We start from the raw sequence: 26651 nt of genomic DNA, 5'->3' as shown, positions 1-26651 counted from the left end.
TTCTCTTCAAACATTTTTGTGGGCCTGAACAGACAGGCCATAATAAAGCTGGTTTGGGTCGCTTTGGAGGTATACTGTTTAAATGACACACACATCTTAAGATGCCAGAGGCTGCGCCAACGCAGCGTTCCAGTCCTTAGGACTGGAGCGTGGCTTTGACACGGCTTACGGCCTCTTAGGACGCATGCATCATTTAAACAGCATATCTCCAAAGTGACCTGAAGCAGCTTTATTTTGGCCTGCCTGTTCAGGCCCTGTGACTGCTATGGGGATACTGGTTGACCTTGGCTATTGACATAGTCCCTTTCAATGTCCTCTTTTGCCATTTAATTGTTTTAACTTTGTTTTGAAGGATTGAAAAATAATTTGGCTAACAGCGACAGCAAATATGGTCTAATATATCACTTGCTGAATATACTTGAACTAACCATGTGTTGGCCTGGCTTTACTGGGCCAAGGTGTCTGCCCCCCACAATTTAAATTGCATTTATGATTTAAGGTGTAAACCGCAATCTTTGATCAGTTTCAAGTGATTATTTAAGGTGCTTTGGTTTATCTCGCCTGAGCTGGGCTGTTCCTTGAAAGTGTTAACTTGGGTAAGCTTCTAGGGAAAAAGACCTATCCTAATCCTCTGGTTACAACTTTTGATATCTGGCTTAATATTAGGGTGCCAGATTGTCTCAAAGCTGTTCAATCACGGCAGAACAACAGCAAACTAGTTCAGTAATTGCTGAGCTATTTGACATCCTTATCTAATGTTTCTTTCTTTGAGGCTTCCCTGCATCTTGGGATAGCTGGATAAAATGAGATCTCTCTGTGTGTATGTGCCTTCAAGTTGACTGTCGGTTTACGGCAATCCCATGAATTTCGTAGCTTTCTTCTTCTTCTTCTTCTTCTTCTTATTATTATTATTATTATTATTTGCCAAGAAATAATCAAAAGTGGTTTCCTGCTTCTGAAATACAGCCTACAGCACCTGGTATTTGTTGGTGGTATCCCATTCAAGTACTAACCAGGAATAACCCTGCTTAATTTCCAAAATCAGACAGGATCTGATGCCTTTAAAGTATTTAGGCCTTCCTAATAATCTGGTTCTTGGTTGGCCTGGCATTGACATTTTAGTAGTGCTTCAGTTGCATCTATTGATATTGTTTTATGCTCAGTCACCTTTATTGTGGGACCGTCACCTGACAGAACCTGGGGCGAGCTGTTCACAAGAAATTTCTGAATCTTATTTGATTTAAAGTACTATTTGATTGCTTTTTATTTACTTCCTACTCAAGATATAATGGGAGACTGGACTAAATTTAGGTCTAAAACACAGTGCAGAAATAATCCAATTTGAGCATAGTTACATGAATTATGGTGATCTCCATGAATTTCATAGTTTTCTTGGGCAAAGAATACTCTTTTGCCACAGGACATGGAGTGTAGTGCTGGAATTAGGAAAGACATTAAAATGAGTAAAATGAGGATATATATAGAATATAGATAAATAATGGGTCAGTGCTGACTTGTGTACACTTTAGATTGACTGCTGTTTTTTTTAGTTATCTGTATTTCAAAATTTGATTTTTTTGTTCTGTTTAGAAACTAAAATATCAAATGTAAATTTGCTATTCCAAAAAAGGTATTTTGTATTCCAGATTTAATATTTAGAGTAGATGATGAGTTTGAACTTAAATTCTCTTGATCTTTGACTAAATAAAGTCAATAAAGATTTTAATGATGAAATAGTATGAACATATATATGGTAGATATAGATCAATTTATTCTAATGGAAAGATCCTGAATTCAAAAAGATGAGCCTATAATCTACACAAGTCTACTGAAATAATAATCAATTCTTGCAGAGATCCTTAAGGTGGTCTAATGTAAAATAACTTTATAGTTGGCTCGAGTGACTATGATATAGATACTCATCTCACTCTGGACATGATTGTATTCCTCCTATAGAACCCATTTCTTAGTGTGATCAAAGCCCATTTCATAGCGTTACTGTTAAATCCATCTCTCACTTAGATGTCCATGTGCCTTCAGTAGCACAGTGTGCCTTTTATTGCATAAGGCTGGCATACCAGTCATTGCGCTTTCTGAATAGAGCCTGACCTATATCCTGGTAATATCTAGTTGAGATTTAAAGATTATTCAGAAACTTCAGTTGGTTCAAGGTACTCCTGATAGAATATGAGTCGGCCTGGTTGGGTCATGCTGCAAACAAATATACTGTCATCCAATTCTGGGCTTAGGTGAAAGTGCTTGTTATATAGTCTATAAAGCTCAGTGGTTTCTTCTCCAGATGTCTATAGGACTATCTGATCCAAGGTGAATCTTCCTAGTTTTTATATAGTTATCAGAAGCTCCTTTTCATGTCTGAACCATCAAAAGTTTGGTGGGTGGATGACTAGAAACAGGATCTTATCAGAAGTGAAGGCTTACCTAATAGGTTGCCTTGTAAGGCATGGAGTGCTGGAATTAGGAAAGGCCTTAAAATGAGTAAAATGAGGATATATCTATAGAATATAGATAAATAATTGGTCATTGCTGACTTGTGTACACTTTAGATTGTCTGGTGGGTTTTTTAAAAACAGTTATCTATATTTTAAAGTTTGAAATTACCAGCTGCTGATAATTTTATTTCCTGTGCACTTAAGTCTGTCATCTGATGGTGCTCTTAGGTGAGTTCTGTGTTTCACATGAACTTTTTTTTGTTATTATTTTTGCCTTTCTTTGAGATGGCCAGGTATAGAGTGGAAAAAGGTTTCTACTAGCTGCTTGCATTGCATTGAAGTTGACCTTTGGAAGAAGTTCTGTTTTCTCTTCTAATCATTTTGAAAATTACTAAAATAAAAAGGTAAGATAGTTTCTTCAAAAATCTGCACACTGCAGTTACAAGTCTGCTGAATAAAGAGGTGACGTTTGTTCAATCAGAGTTTTCTTTTGGCTACTGTGAATAATCCTTCATATCAAACAGCCAATGATTATAAAAAAAACACAGCCTTCTGTGTAAAGAGGAAATTTCTGTAGTAGGCTGTAATAGGAGAATGTATTTGTATTCTGTGAAGCAGTATTTCTTAATACTATGATAATTTACTAAAAATTATTTTGAGTTTTGAAAGCGTGACTCACTAAAGAATTACATCAGAAATGGGCAAATGCAGTTAGTTTGGTAAGCAACTTTCTGTATCTTGGAGCATTTGATTAGAAAAATGACCAAACAAATACCATAGTAGTAGAGACCAAAAATATACTTCTATATTTGAAAAAGTGCCTTTTAAAAAAATATAGCAAGGGGGTGGCCCCTGCAACATTATGAAAAATGATTAATTATTACTCAGAGGATTCTTGGGGAAGTACTACATATATTCATCTAGGTTTTTGAATCAAAAATTATGGATTTTGATACGACTCATGGATAAGTTGAGAGTAAAATTTAAGGGTAAGTAACAGGATTAAAAGGGTAAAAAGAGAGGTGGGTTAAAATCCAGTTTTCCCAAAAAAATAAACAAAATCTCAGAGTTTGAGGAGGGATTAAAGGGGAAGAAATTGCCACCGTGGTGGTGTTTCTCTGAAAGAGGTAATCAAGGCTGCCTTTGTCATACACAATGTGCAATGAAACCGATTTTCTCCTTAAGGCTCTCCCCTCTTCCCAGCTTACCCTCTCTGTGATTGCCTTTGCAGTGAGTTGTTGCTGGATTTGCATCTTTCAGTAAAACTTTAGAAATTATATTGACTTGTTTATAGGCATCTAGGATTAAATCAGAAAATTATGTAGCAAAATGCAATTCAGATATTATGGCCACCAGCTTTAATAATAATTGTTCTAAAAATTTGTTCTTTTAAAGCCTATATGGTTTGGTTGAGCTTATATTAATTGAAGGATTTGTATCTGAATGATATTTCTTATACTGTAAAATGAAGTGATTTAAAGGAAACAACTGAGACAATGTACTGGTTTAACAATGAACAGCTGCCAGTCAACTGTTAAAGCTAAAATGTTGTTATTCCAGTAAGAGATTTGGGAAGCAGTAATAATAGCCACACTATCTGTTTGTCTATCTATCTGGTTATCTATCTGAATAACCTGTATTTTTAAAAAACAAAACAAAGTTGTATGTTCTAAGGCGTAGAATAGTGCTGCTTTCAAGGTAGTTAGTAATTCCTTGGTTTCTTAAATATTTGGAAAGGAACAGAAAGCTACAGTCCATTAAAGAACACAATCCTTTTTGGTGGTGATAATTTGCCCCCAGAAATTATCACTACATACTGTAGGAAGATGGAAATTTTCCAACTCTACACAAATAGATAACTTCCTGTGTAGTTCATGAAAAGTTCATACCATGTGCTTGGGGTGTTATGTTGAGTTCACTAAGGTCCAAAACACACTGCAGAAATAATCCAGTTTGAGAATGCTTTAACTGCCCTGGCTCAGTGCTAGGTAACTGTGAGAATTGTAGTTTATTGTGACATCAGAACTCTGACAGAAAAGGCTAAATGTCTCACAAAACTACAGTTCCCTGAATTCTCTAGCATTAAGCCAAGGCAGTTATAATGGTCTCAGACTGGATTATTTCGGCAGTGTTTTTGGACCAAAGAGTCAGTGATAAAAATGAACATATTTTGATAAAATGATATATCAGCATACTTTCAAGCTGTATATGAAAAGTATATGACTCAGTAATTCATGACCAATATAGACTATTCTCTAGCATTATTTTCATTCCCTGAAGTGGCACCAGTCCATGGCACCCTACACAAGTGTACCACAAAAGAACTGCTTTGCTAGTAGAGAATCAATGTCTAGTTAGCAAAATGGTGGTTGTTTTCTGTGATAGTGAGGCCTGGCATTGGCTAGTTAGTAGCTTCTGGATGAAGAATTCATTACCTGATAGGGGATGCTCCAGATCAGCAAGCAAATAAACTAAGTTACTAGGTTGTTTTTTTTGTTCTTAGGATGTATGCATAGACTCTTGTAAATGTGGGATGTGTGATTAGCTAATTCCAAATGTATAATAACACATCTCTGATGAGATTGGCTCAGTGAGTTGTCCAGAAGACTTGATGCTGCAACATTTTTGAAACTACAGTAAATGTATTTAGATCTAATCAGTAACAAGAAATCACTGGGAGCCCATGTAAGGGAAGTGTTCCTCCATTTACTATCCAAGTTTGTTGTGGTAGTCATCTTCAAAAAAGTTTCTCCTAGCCATTTCTGACTTTTAATTTTCAGCCCCCCTCCCCGTCTTCCAGTTGAAACTGTTAAATGTGATCTGTTACATTGTTGTTGTTGTTTTTTCCAGACCCATTTCTAGTTTTTTGGGATACCAAACAAAAAATCACATCAGAATAAATGCCTGGAATGACAAGCTCACTTTTCTCCCCATTTTTCAGGTAGTAGCTCCAGTTCTTTTTGTCATAATTGACTCTCCAATTTTGATAAATAATGGTTGGATGAGAAGCTGAAATTCTTGGGTACCATAATATATTATAGTATAGTTCTGTGAAATATGTAGCCTTCTCTGTCAGAGCTCTCTGATGCCACAACAAACAACAAATCCCAGAATTCCATAGCATTGAGGCATGGCAGTTAAAGCAGTATCAAACTGCATTATTTCTACAGTTCAGATATGGTCATTCTCCATTTGTGTGAGTGATATTTACACTGGTATGTTTATCTTTTATACTTATTTTGAGCCGTCTTTAATCCCAGGTTAATATGGGTATGAAGCTTTAGCTTCAAACTCTTTAAATCCAGCAGGGTTAAAAAACAATTTTTTTAAGTGGATAACAAAAACAGCGGAATATAATTTAGAATGCACAGCAGTTGAAAGTCAGTGAGTATTTCCTAGGAAGTGCTCAAGTTATTGTAGTACATTTTTCTTGTTCACATGATACTACGTACAGTGTGTCCACTGAATCCAATGACATTCCCACTGATAACAGCAGTGGTATGGTAGATCTGTTTCTATGTGTGATATGCTGTGTTGCATGAACATAGTCTACTGCTTTGACATATTTAGTATTCAAAATTAAACATGTTAGATAAGGTGCCAATTGACTTAAAGCACCACGTTTTTGTAGAAGATATTCCATTTCAAAGCTTTTAGGAAAACTCACATAACTGCTTGTTCAGAGCAAAATAAGTATCCACATTCTTCTCTGGGCTTGTAGGCTATGTGTATATTTCTAATGCAACATCTGTACAGGTTTGTGTTTTGTTTTCCGTTTACAAAAAATGTTAAGAAAAAAGGTACCCACAACTCCATCACAAACTCTCTCTACAATATATGTATGAGGCAGCAGTGTTGGCATATCTTGGTGGGAAAGGGATTGGCTAAACATGGTTAATGGCCCAGAAAGAAATTTTTATAAGCTCTTGCATATTTTTAGTTTGAAAAGGAATCTGAATAAACACTGCATAGCAAAATGGTGATCTGAATTCATGTTGATAGTATCTTGATACCAGCAGAACTCTTCAGGCATATTGGCAGTGTGTCAAGACTGTGAGATGAGATGCAGAAGCATTTATTTTCAATGCCATTTGATCAATAGGCTGGGGATGATTTATCTCCAAATTGTGAAGCATAGTTAATATGACCTGATGTGAACAAAGATAAGGCTTTTTGTTTTGTTTTCCTTGTATAGTATTTAAGTGGTAAGCTATTGCATTGGGATAGTGACTGCGAATTGTGTGTTAAGAGTCTAAAGAGTGTAAAGAAGACATGGGGGAAACAGACGGGATTGAAAGGACAGCATGAAGGCCTCCTTTCTGAAGATGGGTTGGGGCTGTGGCAAGCACACGCTGCAGCCCCAATCCGCCTTGAACCTGGCCAAAAAAGGAGTGGATAAGATCTACTCCTTTTTTGGCTGGGGAAAAGCTGGGTTTGCTGGCTCCGCTGAGGCCCCATAGCAACTTATGATGCTTTGGCGTCATGTGGCATGTAAACACTGTGCCGCTGGAGTGTCATGAAGCTGCTGCACATGTTTGGGCAGCTGCCCGATGTCTGGGTCGCTTCAGCGTGGCCTCGTGACATGCAGAGTCAAAACGCTGTGCTCCAAAGCTGCCTGGACAGTGGCTTTAAAAGGCCATCTGTTTGGGCCCATAGTGTTTCTCAGTTGGGTGCAGAAATTTCCCCTTCATTGGCACAGTACTGAGGGGAGGGTCTTAATGAAGGCAGAAGCAGGGGAGACCAGAATGTTTTTTTTGGGGGGGGGGGGTCAGGGTAACAAATAAAATCAAAGTCAGATTATTTTTTTGTCACATTGAAATTAAGTTACTTGTGGTAACGAATTGTTCTATAGGATGGGTTGCTGAATGAGCTGTTAGAATTCACTGATTTAATTTTCACTCTTTATATTTTTCAATCAAATGTAGAAACTGGGGAAAGCAATAAAATATCTGTCATGTCTGTGAAAATTTTGGGCTGTCACCTCATTTAAAGTTGATAGGTCATGTACTGTAGTTTATTCAGTGGAGCAGGCAAATGTACAAAGAAATAAAATGATTCTGAGGAATGACAGGCTCATCAGTTTTTAGATGATAGTATGTGTGTATTGTTGTAGGCACTGTGAGATACATTCTTAATTATGCATGGGTTCTACTTGCTTTTTTATTTTCTGAGTATATTAATTCACCATCTTGCTTTTGCAAATAACAGTTTGACTGTCAAACTTACCAATATAATAGCCAAACCTTATTGCCAGAACAAAAATCAGTAGCATTTTTAGAAAAATGCAGTTAACAGAGTGAGCCCTGCTATGTGTAAGAAAACAATGTTTCTTTAAGAGAGTGGTTGCCAAGAACAGACTATAAAACTATAGTACCACACCTGTATATGCAGGATTGGTACCTGCAATTTCACTTACCCATGTCCAAAAAATGTTATTTCTAGACATTTTCTAGGGTCTCCAGCGTGATTCTGTGGTCAACTTCTGCTGGAAGCCATTCTTTCAGTAGGGTTTGCTATTATTTGCCCTTTCACATTTCCATGTATGTCCAGGAACATATCCCACTATGATACATGGATTGTATTGCACTTTCATTTTAAATTTTCCTTCTGAAAAGTTGCCTAACTTAATAGTACATTTTGAGCCAGGTACCTACCGCCTACTGACTGTTTAAATGCTGCTGCTTCAGTAACTATTGTATAATATGAAATAAGTAAAAAAAGCAAAAGCTGGGTTAAAGATGACCTGGGTGAAGTGGTATGACTATATTAGCTGAAAAACAAAACTATTTACAGAAAAGCTTTATTTGTTTAATATATTTATAAAATATTTTAAATATATATATTTATTTTATATAAATTGGACCCAAGGTGGCTCACAAAGGATACTTTAAAAAATACAGTTTTAAAAAGAAAATTACAAACAACACATCAATATAAAATCATTAAAAACATACTAAGCGAACACACCAGTTGGATGGGTTGTTATTCTTATCACTCCCTGATTGCAGTTACATATTAAAGTCTGCTTCAGAAGAAAAGTTTTTGCCTATTAGACAGCAGAGGACAACAGCCAGCCTAGCCTCTTCTGGGAAGGAGTTCTTGTGGGAGCAGCCACTGAAAGAAGGCTCTTTCTCTGGTGTCTTCACCAAGTGAGCCTATGATAGTGGCAAGATCAAGAGAAAGCCTTCCCCTGAAGATTTTTGGGTTCTGGCAGATCATATGGGGAGACAGGGTCTTTCAAATAGTTTGGCCATAAGCCATATAGGGTGTTATAGGTCATAACCAGCACTTTGAATTGTGCCTGGAAATGAACTGGTAGACAGTGAAACTTTCAACAAGGGAGTTACATGTCCTTATAACTGGCCCTGATCAATGTTCTGGCCACCACATTTTGATCCTGCTGAAGTTTTGAAACCGTTTCCAAAGGCATCCCCATCTAGATCATATTACAGTAGTCCAAATGCGAAGTGTCACTATATCATGTGTCACCATAGCCCTGACATCTTAAGGAATGAATGCAAAAGTTTTAGCTGTGCAAATGCACTCCTGGCCAGTGCTAAAACCTGGGCATCCAGGCTAAGAGTTGAGTCTAGGAGGCCACCAAAGCTGCAAACCTGAGATTTCAGGGGGATTGCAAAGTCCCTATTCCCTCATTTGCCTTTCAGCTGATCAGGATTAAGTTTCAATTTGTTTGTCCTCATCCAATCCATTATTGACAGCAGACATTGGTTCAGTACAGAGACAGCTTCCTTGGAGTTGGGTAGAAAGGAGAGATAGAGTTGACTATCATTTGCATACCAATGACACTGCACTTGAAAACTCGGGATAACCTCTCCCAACACTTTTAGGTAGATATTAAATAACATGTGGGATAAAACAGAATTCTGTGGGACTCTACAGGCCAATGACCAGGGAGTCAAACAAGAGCCCCCCCCCCCAACACCACTTTCTGAGTTCACCCCTCCAAGAAAGACCGGAACCACTGCGTAACAGTACCCCTGAGTCCCATCCCAGGGAGATGGTATTGAAAGCTGCTAAGAGGTCCAGCAGAACCAAGATGGATATACTCCTGTCCAGTTGCATGTCTAGGTCATCCACCAAGGCAATCAAAGCTGTCTCCATCCCATAACCAGGCCTGTAGCCAGACTGAAATGTAACTAGATAATCTACCTCATCCAGAAACTTCTGGGTTCCCATACAAAAACCATAGCAAGGTTTACTTTTTGTAGAGAGATCTTGTAGAACCTTGGAGACTAACTGAAAGAAAGAAATTGGCAGCAAGGCTTTCATAGACTTCAGTCTGCTTTCTCAGATGCATTTGGTAGGGTGAAAGGTTTACTTTTTTGAGTATTGCCTTGTCATTTGACTGGTAGTGGAAGCATTCATATACCTTAATGTTAAATTCCCATCAATTTCACATCAGCAGTATTTTTTCAATGAACTCAGAGCTACAGATTCTGTCTTAACTGAAACAAAGAACAGGTAGTGTCTCTTCCTGTTTAAAATCCTAAATAGTTTAACACTGCAAGCTTGAAAACAATATTTTTTAAAAGTGTGGTCTTTCTCTCTGCCCTCCTCCTCCTTGCCTCCCATATTCATATTTATATAAATCTACTTGGCAAGTGAATTGATTTTTTAATCTATACACAATGTTTCTTTCATGTACTTGAGACATAGAATTAAATTTCCTGCAAAAATACCTTTAGTATATATAACTGAGATGATAAAGTATTTTAACAGTGTTATGCTGTCTTTTCATTAATCCCATTTTTAAATTCCAACTAAAGTTGGAATTTAAAGCTTATATTGTGGGGTAAGTCATAATTTGCCTCTAGAGAAGTATGCACTCTATTATGGATCCACTTTCAGCTTCGATTGCACTTTGAGCCATGGGGAGAGCTAGTCCAAATACACTTCTAAATTGGAAACACTTTGAGCTGACTACCCAGTATGTCCATAGGACTAACAAATACTGCCTTTAACATGCATAGGCAAGTCTAAGGGACTTTCCTTTTTTCATTGGATCGCTAAGTGCTAACCATTTGTTTACCTAACACTTCTTTCCTTGCCCCTGTTCTATTTCCAATTTCATGTTTTGGTATAAGGCAGCCTCAATCAGAGATTCTTAAAACACTGGCTGGCATCTTTTGAACTTGACCTTGAAATTGTGATAAATTCAAAAGCATGTGATCTATTACTTGGATCATCTCAGATTCATAACATAGTCACAGACTTGCTTGGGTCTTTAATGAAGTTCTTGCCTATCATAGAACTGTTTGTGCATATTATTGGAAAGGGTACATATGACACATTTTGAATGATATAAATATGCTATCTAAGAAAGTATTTATACTTAGTATTTATACTGTCTATTCTTTTTGAATTATGTTAAATTGTTTCAAAGTTATTGTTATTGACTATCTTGAACTGAGATCTCTAGATATAGATTGAGATAGAAATATTGTATTAACCGTTTGTCACCATTTACTCGAGAAAGATAACAACGCTTATTTCTTTTTCTCATGGGAATGATGGCAAATACTGAATTACAAGGTGGTAATGAGGCCTTATACTGTAAGTAAGGCGCATGACAGACGGTCCAGAAGGGGCAGTCTCGTGCCGCTGCTGGTTGCTGCGTCCGGGAACCGCAGCATCCAAACCGCGCAGTTCCCGGACGCAGCAAAGAAGGAGCGTGAAAATCGCTCTCCTTCCTCAGCCCCGGAAGAGACGCCGCGAGGCGCTAGTCATGCACTCGCAGCGTCACTTCTGCCCCGCGCTGTGCGGATGCCATGTCAAAATGGCGGCGGCTGTGTGGAACTGCTGCTGCCATTTTGATGTAGTCATTACGCGCGAGGGGCAAGGCATGTCAGGAAGTGCCACCCCTCGCGTGTAATGACGGCGCGATGATGGCGCCTCATGGGCTCGTCTGTAACGCGCCTAAGTCCGCCAAAGCTGTGCTCAACTACCCTTGTGTTTTTAAAAGCTTTTAAAACAATACTCTTTAACTGCTTTGCTTTAAAAGCAGCTCTGTATTTAGAAGTTCATGAACAGGGAAAAGAGTTAATTATACCATAATTTTGAAGTAATGTCTTGGGAAGAAAGCCTCCCCCCCCCATTTCAAAATGAAAAATGCCTCTTGCAGATATTGACTTGTGCAGCATGACGTTAGGTACATTTACCTAGGACTATAATTTCAGTAGAGTTTGCAGCACAGCATGCATGCATCTTGACAACCAAATTGCTTTGTTTTAATCTTAGCTAAATTTTCTGTCTTGTCCTAAAATGGATCTTGTCATGACTCCCTTCTGCCCCAAAATCTTGAGATATCAGACATGTGCACATGTTCATAAACACCACATGTACACTACTGATCTATCTGCATATTATGCTTTTGCATAAACAAAAGGGGCATGTACAAAAATGTGTTCTACTCTTTAAAAAATGTCCCTTGTAGCATGTGAATTTAGGAGCTGAAGGTAGGAATGAAGAGAAATTGGGTATATCAACTTGGTTGTGAAATAATTACTAATAATAATTCAGTAAACAGTTATTCAGTAAATAGAAAGGGGCATGAAAATGGGAAAAAAAAAAGGCTGCTTGGAAACAGAGTTACCATTTAACATTTACAGTGGAGAAGAAAAATGCTGCATCCAAACCAGAAATATAGAAAGACATCTTTATTATAAAAGCATTTTAGTACCTTCTATACTTTTTTTGACAGTTTAACATTTATGTTGGGGATAGAAGGAATGAATCTAAGTTTCAAGCGCAGCATAATGCTTGCACGATGGCTTAGAACTCAGTATGTTACTGATGTTGGATATTTGTGCTGACCGAATATATTTGCCTATAAGTCAAGGAATTTATGCCCCCAAATTGACCCTAAAATCCTGGGTTGACTTATAGATGGGTTAGTACACTAATACTGCATAGAAAGATCCTGAAAAAAATCACCACCTGATGCCCCACTCTTTGTGCCTTGAAGCAGGAGTGTGTGTGTGAAAGAGGTTCCCAGTCTAATCCGAAAGCCTTCTTATCAAAGAAACAACCCCTTTAGCTCCACTTCTTTCCCTTCCTGGTCAGATCTTCCCAAGCCTCCTCTTCCCATCAAATACCCCTTTTAGCCTCTCTTCTTTCCCTTCCCAGACCACTTTGAAAGCCTTCTCTTCCCATCAAAGAAACATCCCTTTTAACTTCACTTCCTGTCCTTCTCAACCTATTGTTAAAACCTCTCCTCCAGTACCTGGGAAGTGGTGTTATGTAGTCCATCCTTTGTTATAGCCTCGTAAGTTTTACTCTTGATTTATCCATGGGTCATATCAAAATCCATGATTTTGACCCTGAAATCTTCCCTCGACTTATACATGAGGTTGACTTGTACACAAGTATATACAGTAGTTCTTTGTTTTCATGAAATTTCAAAAAAGATCTGGGATTAAACTAAGATCTCAAAATTGGTATGTTCTGGTTAGTTTTGGATTGCCTCATATATACTTCAGACTGCCCCTCTGAATTAACGGGATCCCTTCAGTCAAAACCATCACTTGCACAACTTACATGAATGACCTAGGTGGCCTTTATAAATAAAATGAATCATGAACCCCACAGATAACTTCAAATGATGTACTCACACCTCCTAAAGTCCCAGACATAGCTCAGTGAAATGCATTGGGCTATGTCTGATCAAATGAATATTTTTCATGTGAGGTGATGTAGTGTAGTGGTTTGAGAAATGGACTATGATTCTTGAGACTAAGGTTTGAATCCCTCCGCAGCCGTAGAAACCCACTGGCTGACCTTGGGCAAGTCACACTGTTAGCAAGCGGCCCCTTTCTCCTCCTTCCCGCCGCCGCTGGGTGTCCTTGGGGCTTCAAGCCCCAAGGACACCCCTTTCCAGGCTGCGGGGAAGTGACCTTTTGCCGCTTCCCCGCGGCCCGGAAAGCGGCGGATTGGGGCCTCAGCGGCTGCTGTTCTGACCACTGAGGCCCCGATACACCGGGGAAAGGCGTGCCTACAGGCCTCCCCAAAGGGGCGGTCTGTAATGCGCCACACTTACCCTTTCTGGTTTGCATTAGATTGATCTTAACTAGGGCTTCTGGTTAACTTAGATCTTAAGGTAGTTTATGATCTCTTGTAATAACTTTAGTTATCATTAACAGGTGATTGATTTATCTAAAGGAGGCATGTAATTTTGGAATACAAGGATAGTTGACCAGGGGTATTGTATAAAAAAGCCTTTGCATATAATTACTTTTGGAAGCTAAAAAGAGTTCTCTTGTCTTTTAATCAGTTAAACATTCTAATTAAAGGGCATTTGGCTGGTTCTCTGGATCAAAGCTTCTTTTTCTTTGAAAACATTTTGAAAGACTATCACTGCCTTAGTTTTACACCAGGACTGCCAGTCTCATCTTTGAGAAGATACCAACCTCAGTGAATAGCATTATAAGAAATAGTGGTAAGGCAGAACATTTAAATATTGATATCCATGTAAGAGGATACTGATCTTTTATTAATTTGAGATAACCAGTCTTGTGTGTCTCCCTCCATTTAACATAAGCCAATTGGTATTGTTTCACTTCACACTCCCGTTATTTAAATTCATTCTGATCCTTTTAGAGTCATTGTATTTCAACAAATTAGGTAGATCTCAAGTGATTTGTTGGGCTTTTTTCCCTCTCCTCTCCTCATTTTTGTAACGATAGTGGGCTGGACAACTGCACAACATTGTGACATTTTTGTGGGTTACTATTGTAGATAAGTTACTGAAAAAGCAATTCTTATGGACTGGATGGGATGGATAGTCTTTTAGTCTTCACACTTGGCTTGTTGTCTGTTACTCTGTAATGTATTGTGGTATTAAAGTAGCCTTTAATATTAAATGGAAGTATGGTAAAAGAGGCCAGATAGCAAGTCTGTCAGTTGCGTAAAATTAGATGACGATTTAAATGTTCAAGACATTTGAGATGTGCTAGACAAAACAACTGTTCTGTGTATATATACATTGGTAGGAATCTTGCTTTATGATTAAATGAAATGCTTTTTTGTCTTGCAGTGAATGGTAGTGTCTAGAAAGGGTATGTCCCTTCAGGAGAGAGGTGCCAATGTCCAACCGGCCTAATAACAGTCCAGGGGGGTCACTGCGACGTTCACAAAGGAACACTGTCGGGGCCCAACCACAAGACGACGCAGTAGGAGGAAGGTATGGCAAATTATCTATACGCATCTAATCAATAATTCACGAAATACAATACTGTAGTAGTTATGTTATTTGGGGAGGAAACTTTTTAAAATTTATTTAGATCAGCTGACTAAATTTTTTATTTATGGTCTCTGAAATGTATGCTTCTTAGTTAACTGCTAAATTATGAGGAGGGCTATCTATACAGTATTTACACAGAATTTTGGATTATTCATCTTTATGTAAAAATTAAACAAAGGGTAGCATGAAATGCACAGCTGCTCAGTGCAGTGCTCAGAAACCAAAAAGCATAGCTCTCTTGATGAATCTCATTCCATCAACAGAACTAGTTATGTATTCCCAAAACTTTCTCTGAAGGGCTGAAAAATCCTCCACAGTTGCTTGTTATTGGGTGGGTGGATGAAAACCCACATAGGGGAGGGTTTTATTAAGATAAGCAGAGTCTTGCGTCTCTCTCTTCCCCTGTTTCCCTCATTCCCATAGTAGAGCATCAGCCTGAAAATCAAATTAGCTGAAAACTATAAACTAATTGATTCTCAGTGCAGTACTTTTTACAGCAATTATACAAGATGCTCAGGCTCCAACTTTATTGGAAAAATTACTTTACTATAGCATTGGAATTGGATAAAAATTCACCCTCTTATGTGTCTGCAATTTTTGGTAAGCTTGTTAACTGCCCTCGAGTTGACTGCAACTCATGGGGATTCTGTGGATGGGAGATCTCCAATATCCTCTGCCCTCCCCTGCTCCACTTAGTTCTTGCAATTTCATGTCTGTTACCTCTATGATTGAGACTAAGCATCTGGTGTGTGATCTTCCTCTCCTTCCACTACCCTCTACCTTTCCTAACATTATTGTTTTTTCAAGTGATCCGTGCCTTCTCATTATGTGACCAAAGTTCGACAGCCTCAATTTGATCATCTTGGCTTCCAAGTTGATTTCAGGCTTGATCTGTTCAAGAAGCTGCTGAGGACTTGTTTTTTGTCTCCTTGGCAGTCCATGGTATCCTAAGTACCCTTGTCCAGCACCGCATCTCGAATGAGTTGATTTTCTTGCTGTTTGCTTTCTTTATTCTCCAGCTTTGTGGCTGTCCATGGTGATAGCGAATACAATAGTTTGTATAATTCTGACTTTAGTGCTCAGATGTATATCTTTACGCTTTAGCATCTTGTCTAGTTCTTTCATAGCTGTGCTTCCCGTTCCCAGTCTTCTTATTTCCTAAGGGAGTCACCATTCTGATCAGTGTTTGACTCAAGATATAGGAATCATAGAATCATAGAATCGTAGAATTGGAAGAGACCGCAAGGGTCATCCAGTCCAACCCCCTGCCATGCAGGAACTCTCAATCAAAACATACCTGACAGATGGCCATCCAGCCTCTGTTTAAAGACCTCCAAAGAAGGAGACTCCACCACATTCTGAGGGAGTGTGTTCCACTGTCGAACTGCCCTTACTGTCAGAAGGTTCCTCCTAATGTTGAGGTGGAATCTCTTTTCCTGTAGCTAGCATCCATTGTTCCGGGGCCTAGTCTCTGCAGCAGCAGAAAACAAGCTTGCTTCCTCCTCAATATGACATCCCTTCAAATATTTAAACAAGGCTATCGTATCACCTTATAACCTTCTCTTCTCCAGACTAAACACCCCCAGCTCACTAAGTCATTCCTCATAGGACATGGTTTCCAGACCCTTCACCATTTTAGTCACTCTCCTTGGGTCACGCTCCAGTTTCTCAATGTCCTTTTTGAATTGTGGTGCCCAGAACTGGATACAATATTCCAGGTGGGTCCTGACCAAAGTAGAATATAGTGGCACTATTACTTCTCTTGATTTAGACGCTATACTTTTATTGATGCAGCCTATAATTGCATTAGCCTTTTTAGCTGCCGCATCACACTGTTGACACATGTTCAACTTGTGGTCTGCTTGGACTCCTAGATCCCTTTCACATGTAGTTTCATTCAGACATGTGTCCCCCATCCTATATCTCTGCATTTCATTTTACCGCCCCAAGTGCAGTACCTTACATTTCTCCTTGTTGAAATTCATTTTGTTAGCTTTGGCCCAGCTTTCTAGTCTATTCAGGTCATTTTGAATCTTGATCCTGTCCTCTGGAGTATTAGCTATTCCTCCTAATTTGGTGTCATCTGCAAATTTGATGAGTATGCCCCCAATTCTGTCATCCAAGTCATTGATAAAGATGTTGAATAACACTGGGCCCAAGACAGAGCCCTGTGGAACCCCACTGGTCACCTCTCTCCAGGATGAAAAGGAGCCATTGTTGAGCACCCTTTGGGTTCAGCCAGTCAACCAATTACAAATCCATGTAACAGTTACCTTGTCTAGTCCACATTTTACAAGCTTGTTTGCAAGAATGTCATGGGAAATCTTGTCACAGACCTTACTGAAATCAAGATATACTATATCCACAGCATTCCCTTCATCTACAAAGCTGATAATTTTTATCAAAGAAAGAGATCAGATTTGTCTGGCATGATTTGTTTCTCTGAAACTCATGTTGACTTTTTGTGATTCTGGAATGCTTTAACTATTTCGACTTCCTCATTGTCTAGGTTGAATTTATATATTTAGTGTTCATTATATTTGTTTTTTTTTAATGTTCAACATTAAGCCTCCCTTTGCACTTTCATCTTTCACCTTCCTGAGTAATTGTTCCAATTCTGTGATGTCTTCCACTAGTATTGTGTCATCCGCATTTCAGAATCCTGGTGACGCAGTGGTTAAATGCCAGTACTGCAACCACAACTGTTGACTGTTGACTCAGGTTGATTCAGCCTTCCATTCTTTAGTAGGTCGGTAAAATGAATACTCAGCTTGCTGGGGGCAGTCGTATTACAGATTGTAAACTGCTTAGAGAGTTGGGGATGTTTAGCCTGGAGAAGGGAAGGTTAAGAGGTGATATGATAGCCCTGTTTAAATACTTGAAGGGATGTCATATTGAGGAGGGAGCTAACTTGTTTTCTGCTGCTCCAGAGACTAGGACCCGGAGCAATAGATGCCAGCTATAGGAAAAGAGATTCCACCTCGACATTAGGAGGAACTTCCTGACAGTAAGGGCTGTTCGACAGTGAAACACACTCCCTCAGTGTAGTGGAGTCTCCTTCCCTGGAGGTTTTTAAACAGAGGCTAGATGACTATCTGTTGGGGATGCTTTGATTGAGATTTCCTGCATGGCAGGGGTTGGACTGGATGATCCTTGTGGTCTCTTCCAACTCTATGATTCCATGAGTGTTGAGTTCACTATGAAGTGTATAGAAATGTAAATACTATTGCTATATCTTAGATTGTGGATGTTCATTCTTATTGTCTTCACTCCTTCTTAGTCTAACCCTGCTTTTCTTACGATGTTTTCTGCATACTAGTTGAATGAGTAGGGTGATAGAATGCAGCCTTGTCCTGACTCCTTTGCCAATTGGAAACCAATCTATTTTTCCAAATTCTGTTCTGATGGTAGCCTATTATCCTGGGTGTAGATTCCTCATTAAGAGTATCAAATGTACTGGCACTCCCATGTCTTCTAGAGTATTCCATTGGTTTTTGTGATGTATACTGTCAAATACTTTGCTATAGTCTATAAAGCATATGGTCATGCTTTTCTGGAATTCCTTTGTACTCTCCATTAGCCATTGTCTGTTTGCAATGTGGTTTTTAATGCCTCTTCCATTCTTGAACCCTGCTTGCACCTCTGGATTTCTCTCTCCATGATTAGAGTCTTTTTTGCAGTATTTTGTGCATAATTTTGCTTGCATGGGAGATTAATGCTATGGTTCTTTAGTTGCTGCAATCTTTTTTGTCTCCTTTTTTATGGATTCCTATATATATTTATCATTTCCATTCTGTTGGCCACCATTCTGTTTTCCCTACTTGTTAGCACTAGAGTTGCTTGTGTCTGTGCATTTTAGCAGTTCAATTAGAAAAGTATGATAGTCTCAAATTAATTAATAATTAATAATAATAATAATAATAATAATAATAATAATAATATGTTTTATTTATATACCACTATTCCAAAGATCATAGCGGTGAACAGCAAGTAAGCTAATTAGCAAGTAAGCTAATTTGCCCCCAACAATCTGGGTACTCATTTTAGCGACCTCGGAAGGATGCAAGCCTGAGTCGAGCTTGGGCCCTTTTGCTGGTCTTGAACTCGCAACCTTGTGGTTTCGAGTGAATGGCTGTAGTACAGGCATTTAACCACTGCGCCACCAGGGCTCCTTGATCATCTTTGCTTCCAAACTTGATCATCTTTGCTTCCAAACAGAGCCCTGGTTTGATCTGTTCAAGAACTCATTTGTTTATTTTGGCTGTCCACGGTATCCTAAATGCTCTTCTCCAGCACCACATTCCAAATGAGTTGATTTTCTTTCTGTCTGTCCAACTCTCATATCTGTACATGGTAATTGGGAATACAATGGCCAGGATGATTCTGACTCTAGTGCTCAGTTGTATGTCTTTGCTCTTCAGTATCTTGTCCAGTTCTTTCATAGCTGCCCTTCCCATTCCTAGTCTTCTTATTTCTTGACTGCAATCTCCATTCTGGTCAGTGTTTAATCCTAGATATGGGAATTCTTTAACTGTTTCAATTTCCTCGTTGTCTAGATTTCTTCTGTGGTCATTATTTTTGTTTTCTTTATGTTCAGCATCAGACCTGCCTTTGTACTTTCCTCTTTGACCTTCCTTATTAACTGTCCCAATTCCTTAATGTCTTCTGTAATTACAGTGCGCCCAAGTCATACGTGAGCGCGTCATGCGCGGCTTCCAGCATACACTGGAAGCTGTGCTGGAAAAAAGCCTTGCACACCCCGGAAGAAGTAATGGGGTGCGTAGTCGTGGCATGCGCACGGCGCCGTGTGGTGGGGCTCGAGCTTACGCTTTTTTTTACACGGGGGTGGGGGTCCAGAACGGATTCTCTGCATAAGAGAAGGGCCCACTGTATCAGTAATTATGTATTAGTGATACAGTATTAGTGATTCTGATACAGAGATGGTGGAAGAACAAAAACAAGGAAAAGTCATTATTTTTAAACATCCATAGCCTTTCAGGCAAGTGTGTTCTAGATATTAGAAGGTTGTGAATAATCACAAAAACTGCAATTCTTTTCCTGATGTACTTGAAATATTAGTGAAAAGTTTTCACTCCTTCGGAAACAACTTAAGTTAGAAGTCAAAAGAGGTCCTTTGAAAACTTGATAGCATTTCTCATATTAGTCACCCTAGAAAATAAGCGTACAGTATATCTATTTCCCCCCCCCTCTCTCTCTCACTCTGATACTTATCAGCAAGACAACTATCAGCAATTATCGAATGCATCAGCAAAAACTTCTGTTCCTTAACCTCATGTGGGGTAGCCAGCCCCACAGAAATTTCTGCGCAAGTCACCTAAAGTTTTATGATTTTATTATTATTATTCTATATTATCAACATTAGTGTTTCAATAAAAATATATTTTTAAAAGTCCCACCCCATTAGCCTCTGAAGTAATATACGATTTGACTAAATGACCAATAAAACTTTAGTTACAGTGATAAAAATAATAAATTTCATTTATTCATCAGTAGATATAACATTTCTATATTGTACGTTATATCTCCTCCATGATGTCATGGAATTTATTGCTAAGGGGTCCAGAATTCAATTTTGGAATGACTTTTTAGTTAGGTAAACCTTTCCTTTTCACAGCATAACTTTAAAAGTACAGTGTGCCCTTGCCTTATGCGGGGATCCGTTCCAGACCCCTCTGCGTAAGGCAAATAGCGCGTATGCTCGAGCCCCATTGAAAATAACGGGGCTTGTGTATGACGCGCGGTGCAGTGTGTGTGCGCACCGTTGTAACCCTGTTGCGCAGCTTTTGGCGTAAGCTGAAAGCCTTGTAAAAGGTGCCCACGTATGACACGGGGACATGGTAAATAAAGTCCATTCTCTGATTAAGCTACAGTTAGTTTCTGGTAGTAACTAGAAATATATTTTACTTGAGTTTGCATTTAGTAAGATTGGTCTGTGATCTGTCCATTCTCATGGATCAATCGAAGTGGAAAGAAGTTGATAATTCTTTCAGGCTACAACTGTTCAAACAGTGGCATTTGACATTGTTCACTGCTCCAAAGAATCCATCAGTTTTGAGTAGCAAATTCTCAGGCTACAGTGATGAATGAAAGTCTATTTGTACATACAGGAATGCACATATGGTCCTTTATATTATATCTTTAACTTTCTTCTTGGTCTCTGTGTCTGTGCAAGCATGTCTGAGTGGAGAAGTTGAGTTATGTGTGAAGTTTCAGAAAGTGGTACAAAGTGATTTTTCTTAATATATAAACAGTTGGCCCTTGTTAAACACAGATTTTTTTATACACTAATTCAAGCATACACGGCTGGAAAATATTCAAAACAAGTATAAATTTCAAGTGTCAAACCTTGATTTTTCCATTTTATACAGGGGACACCATTTTGCTATGCCATTGTATTTAATGGGACTTCAGTATACAGTACACAGATTTTGTTATTTACAGGGGATCTTGGAACCAAAACCAATAAGGGTCCACTGTATTGGCAGTAAGTGCAGAGGTTCTAGAAGCTGAGTGTTTACCCAAGACAGGAGTGCTGTGGATCACTCACGGTTTTACAGATAAGAGTGGTAGCCTGAACATCTTACAAGTGTAGGGTTGCCATAATTATTTTCTACAAAACCAGGACAAAATGTAGGACATTCAAGAAAAATGGAGGATGTGACCAACTAAAAGCCAAAAATATTAATAATTTTTAAAAAACCTATTAGTATAAATTCATGCTTCTCAGTCATGCTCAAAATGGAGGAGATTTTGACATTCTTCCTGGACAGAAGGTTGAAATGTAGCTTTTCCTCTCCGGCCAACGTGACATATTATCAACAATCCACACACCCCAAATCTCCAAGGTTAGTGATAGGTTGGAAACGACTTGAAGATACACAGCAACGAATAACAACAACTGAGTACTGTACTTTTAAGTATAGCAGAAAGTCAGCATGGTATTGGACTAGGACATAGTGAGATGGGGGTTCAGATCTCAGTTTGGCAATGGAAGCCCACTAGGTGACCTTGGGTAAGTCACACTCTCTCAGCCTCCTCAGGGGACGCTAAAGGCAAACCTGTGATAGGGTCATTATTATTATTATTATTATTATTATTATTATTATTAAGCTTTATTTATGTAGGACTGCAAATTTACACAGCGCTGTACATACAATCTTTTTAATTAGATGGTTCCCTGCCGTCAGGCTTACAATCTAAAAAGACATGACACAAAAGGAGAAGGGAATGGTGGTGGGGAAAGGGGATCAGGTCCAGCAGTTCTTCTCTCCCTCTGAGGCCTGCACCACTAAAGCAGATGCACTGGAGGGAGGGCTCTTCTGCTTCTTGAGGCTAGGCCCGATGGAGCTGGGCCTGCCTTTTCACTCCCTCAAGGTCGGATGGTGACAGTTGCCATGGAGGGAGGGCTCTTCTTCTTCAGGTAAGATGGTGTTGGGCCTGCCTTTTCACTCACTCCAGGCTGGATGATGACAGTTGGCAAGGAGAGAAGGCTCTTCTTCAGGCCTGATGGAGCTAGCCCTGCCTTTCCACTCACTCTCAAGCCAGATGATGACAGTTGGCATGGAGGGAAGGCTCTTCTTCTTGAGGCTAGCCCTGATGGAGTTGGGCCTGCCTTTTCACTCCTTCCATACATTGGAAAGGACTTGAAGGCACACAGCGACAACACCACAAAACCCTGTCAGTTCTCTCCCCTGGGGGCTGTGTTGCTACCCAGCACTCTCCTTCCCTGAGCTGGCCTTCTGCTGTCCCTAGGTACCTGAAAGCGGGCGGTGACCTCCTCCTTGTGGCAGGGCTCTGTGCGGTCAGGGTGGACCTGAAGGGAAGCCTTGTAGTACCCACGCCGAATTTCCTCAGCTGAGGCCCTGCATCTCACCCCCAGCGACTGGTAGAGGTCAGAGGTCCCCAGGGAGACCTGGCACTCCAACAATAGACCCATTAGGTTTAGGTTGATGGCCAGTAGGGGGTGTTCTTCTCTTGTGCTTAGGATTTAGCCTAGTAGAACTGGCGGTGGGCTTTTCCCTCCTCTTTTTTGTTTTTTTGCACCTTCATCTGATTAGAGGGAAGGAAGTGTTTCTCCACAATGGGGATTGGGTCCCTGGAGGAACTGGAAGCAGGAGGGGAGGAGGAGGATTCCCTGCCGTGGGGTCCATAAGGGGCCTATCCTGGGGCTCTCTGTACAGTGTGCTCTTCCCTTATGCGGGGTTCCATTCCAAACCCCCCTGCGTAAGGGAAGAAACGCGGATGCTCAAGCCCCATTCAAATAAATTGTTTCTTTCCGGCGTGCGCCTCCCTCCCTTCCATCGCAGCTTCCAGTGTATGCTGGAAGCCTTATAAAATGCGCCCGCGTATAAAGTGGGTGCATTGTATTAGTACTGAGGCAGTGTATTGGCACAGCGAGTCTGGGGTTTTGCTGTGCTTGAGAAGCCCAAGTAGAGGAGGAAGGAAGAGGCTGGGGAGGAGATGGCAGCCGCCTGCATGGATATCAAGGAGGCAGTTCAGTTGGCCTGGGTCTGGGAGAGAACTAGAACTGGTGTATTCACACACCTTTGAGATGCTTCTGAAGACGCCATCCTTTCCCGGTCCCAGGGAAGATGTTCAGAGCAGGGTGTGGGGGAGCATGGAGATGAGGGATATCCTTCCTCTGACTATTCCAAACGGGCTCCTGCTGGTCCTCCAGTTGTTGTTGGGTCCCATCCTGCAGTATGAGGGCAATCCGGTCCTCATGTTCAGAGTGCCCCAACATGCCAGGGTTTTCCTCTACTTTCCCCTGCTTCAACATAATGCAGTCTAGTCTAGCTGCTATCTGTCTGATAGAAAAGGAGAAAAAAAGAGAGTGACAGAGGGTTGTCTTTTTTGGGGAAGAGAAGCGGTCAGAGAAAGGAGGACAAAGAAGTCCAATGCGCGCGCAGGCAGGAACCCATCGCCCGCTGCTTTTCCCACCGCCAGACATGCCCCTGCACGCTTGCCTTCTTTATGGCTGTCCTGTGAGATGCTGTCGCAAAATGACACATGCTCCTCAGGAAATGGATAAAGGCAGCCTCTCTCTTTATCACAGGAATAGGAAAAAAGTGAACACCCTCCTTGCAATACGGTAGTAGTTCCAGTTGCTGTGTGTGCCTTCAAGTTGTTGCCACAAACCTACTCTATGGTTTTCTTGGCATGTTACTGACTCAGCTGCCTTGGAAACTGGGACATGCAGCTCCAACCAGCTGGGACATTTGTACAAGCTTCAAAACCAGGACTGCCCCACTTCTTTGGGGACAAATGGTAACCCTATACAACTGCTTTAAGATGTTTGACTTGGCATTTGTTGACCATAATTAACTTGTAGGGAAAATCACATTTAGATTTGTTGCCTAGCTAGACAATAGGGTTTCTAGATGTCTTAGTGAGTCCGTAATAAATTGGCATGTCTATTGTTTTTAGTGATTGGTTTGGAACAAATGTTTAAATATGTCCTGTATATGAGTAAAGAATGTGATTATTAGTCGGATTGTTCATAAGATAGAACTGTTTTTCATGGAAAAGTGGGGAATGATATCTCTACTTCTTTCATATCACTTTGAATCTCCTGAGATTCAGTATTTTTAAAGCATATTTCATTCCAGAATAAACTGATAACAGTTGATTTTGGCAGAACTGAATTGCAAATTGTGTTTCATGCAGATTGTTGGAATGACTTAAGAATGAATTGAATACATAAATACAGAGCAAGTAATCATTCCCCATCCTTTGCAGTTGCTCAATACAGTATCTTGTTTTGCTCCATGCTGGCTTTTGCCGTGATATTGGCCTCTTCTGAAGGAAACTGTGTTCGTTCGTGTTGTAGCCTTTTAAGCACACATATGGTCTAGTGTGGGACTTAAAGTCTAAAAAGTTATCCAGATTCAGTAAAAAAAAAAAAAAATTAACTGTATATAGTGTGAGACTCCTTTCTCTCCCCCGGTAAAAATCTCTTGTTGACAGCCTTCATGGGAAATCATGTGTTGGCAAAATATGGCATAGCTATAAAATTTGAGTCTGCTTTAAATGTCTTTTGGGAGCCACTTCCCTAGATAGATCTGGGTACACTACAAGCAGAACCAAAGAGGACAAATCCAACTACTTCACTCTTGCAATTAAATTAACTTTCTCTACTTGATCTTTCAGAGATGCTGTTGAGAAATAGTATGAGTAATTACTAATGTACAACAGAATGATTTAAAAATTGTACTCTTAGGTTTTCCCACACTTCTGTGGCACGGAACAGATGGACCAAATGAAGTGGTTTCTGGCTGCTTTGGAGGAGTGACATTCAAACGATGCATGTCTCCAAAGCAGCTGGAAGCCGCACCAAAGCCGCACTCTGGTCCTTTGGTCCACAGCAAAAAGGAGCCAGGATAATCCAGCTCCTGGTGGCCCTATGTACGCGGCTGTGCAGTTGGGGGGAGCAGAGTTGGGCTGCTTTTTCACGCTTCTCTGCTCTGGCCCAGTGTCATATTGACATAGGTGCTTTACAGACAGTCCAAAAGGGTGGTCTGCTGCCACCCTTGTTTGCTGTGCGAGGGATCCGCAGCAGACAAACCGTGCGGCTCCCCCGCACAGCAAAAAAGCCTCAAAAAGCAGCTTCTTTTTCTGGCACTGTTATGACACTGCAAGGCGCCAATGGCGCACTTGCAGCGTCAAGGCGCTGCGACGTGCGGACGCTAGGCGTCCGTCATGTCAAAATGGCGGTGCCCATGGGTATAGGACGCCACCATTTTTACGCCCTCGTTACGTGCGAGGGGCAAGGCACGTCAGGAAGCGTCGCCTCTCGCGCATAATGACGGCGGCCAAAAGGCCCTGTCTATAAAGCGCCATAGTCAGCTTGTTCCTGAATACTTGTGAAGTTATGAACATTGTGCATGGATATTCTCTTCATGAGAAAGCTTCCTGCTTCCACTGCAACCACATTATTTTGGTTCTTCAGTTAAGACTACTGTGCTAAAATGGTGTCCCTTATATAAAATGGCAAAATCAAAGAGTAGGAAGAATGCAGCTTCACAACTAGGTTGTTAAATTGTCATAATATTTTATATCTCCTTCAGGCTCTATAAATCCCCTTAAGGACCTACAAGATTTCATTAAAAGCAAATGCATTAGAATCTTAAAAGAACATTATAAACGGAAACACCTTGAAGAATAAAAGTCACACCAAGGTTTTAAAAGCCCAGGAAAATAAAAAGACATTTTTGTTAGTTGTGACTTATGGATTTAGAATTTTGACATCTATTTTGATTATTTTTGTTTGAAATATTAACCATAATGTCTTTGAGCAAGTATTCAGTGGCACGTGCCTACTAAAAGTGGTCTGTACTAGAACAAATACCGTATATACTCATGTATAAGTCGAGGGTAGGTTTTGGGGACAAAATTTTGGATTTTGATATGACCCGTGGTTAAGTTGAGGGTACAACCTAGGGGCATGTAACAGAGGATGTAAATGACAAAGCCCCCCTCATGCACACATGCTGTCCTTGCAAAATACTATCAGAGCAGTTTCCCTCCTTCCTGGGAAAGAGAGAGACATACACACACTGTCTCTCCTTGTAAAAAAAAGCAATCAGGGCTCTTTCCCTCCTTTCCCAGGGAGCAGGGGAACAGCCCCAATTGCTTTTTGTGAGCCGTGTGCATGTGTGTATGCCTTCCTCTTTACCAGGGAGCAGGGCCTTTTGCAAGGCCTGCGTGTCTCCCTCTTACTCCTTTTCCAGAGAGGAGGGGGAAAAAAGCAATAGGGCTCTTTCCCTGCTCCATGGGGAAAAGGGAGACATGCACACACCCCTTGCAAAAAGCAATGGGGACTCTTTCTCTCCCTGGGGAAAAGGGAGACACACATACGTTCCTTGGATTGGGGCTTTTTCCTTGCTCCCTGGGAAAAGGAGACACACACACCTTGCAGGGAC

General features: G+C 40.2%; 1 protein-coding gene across 4 annotated transcripts in view; it reads left to right on the top strand.

Moving 5' to 3' along the window:
• TRIP12 (thyroid hormone receptor interactor 12) overlaps window positions 1-26651 on the top strand; it is a 140520-nt gene that overhangs the window by 9601 nt on the left and 104268 nt on the right. For all 4 annotated transcript variants that reach the window (XM_042457475.1, XM_042457473.1, XM_042457471.1 and 1 more), the window contains exon 2: window positions 14503-14649. In XM_042457475.1, coding sequence (XP_042313409.1) covers window positions 14552-14649 — 98 coding nt within the window. In that variant the 5' untranslated portion in view covers window positions 14503-14551. The remainder of the gene's footprint in view (window positions 1-14502; window positions 14650-26651) is intronic.

The sequence above is a fragment of the Sceloporus undulatus genome, chromosome 3, assembly GCF_019175285.1.
Source record: "Sceloporus undulatus isolate JIND9_A2432 ecotype Alabama chromosome 3, SceUnd_v1.1, whole genome shotgun sequence".
In the NCBI taxonomy this organism is placed as follows: domain Eukaryota; kingdom Metazoa; phylum Chordata; class Lepidosauria; order Squamata; family Phrynosomatidae; genus Sceloporus; species Sceloporus undulatus.
Note: the sequence above shows the minus strand (reverse complement) of the source record. Positions and strands in the feature narration are given on the sequence as shown.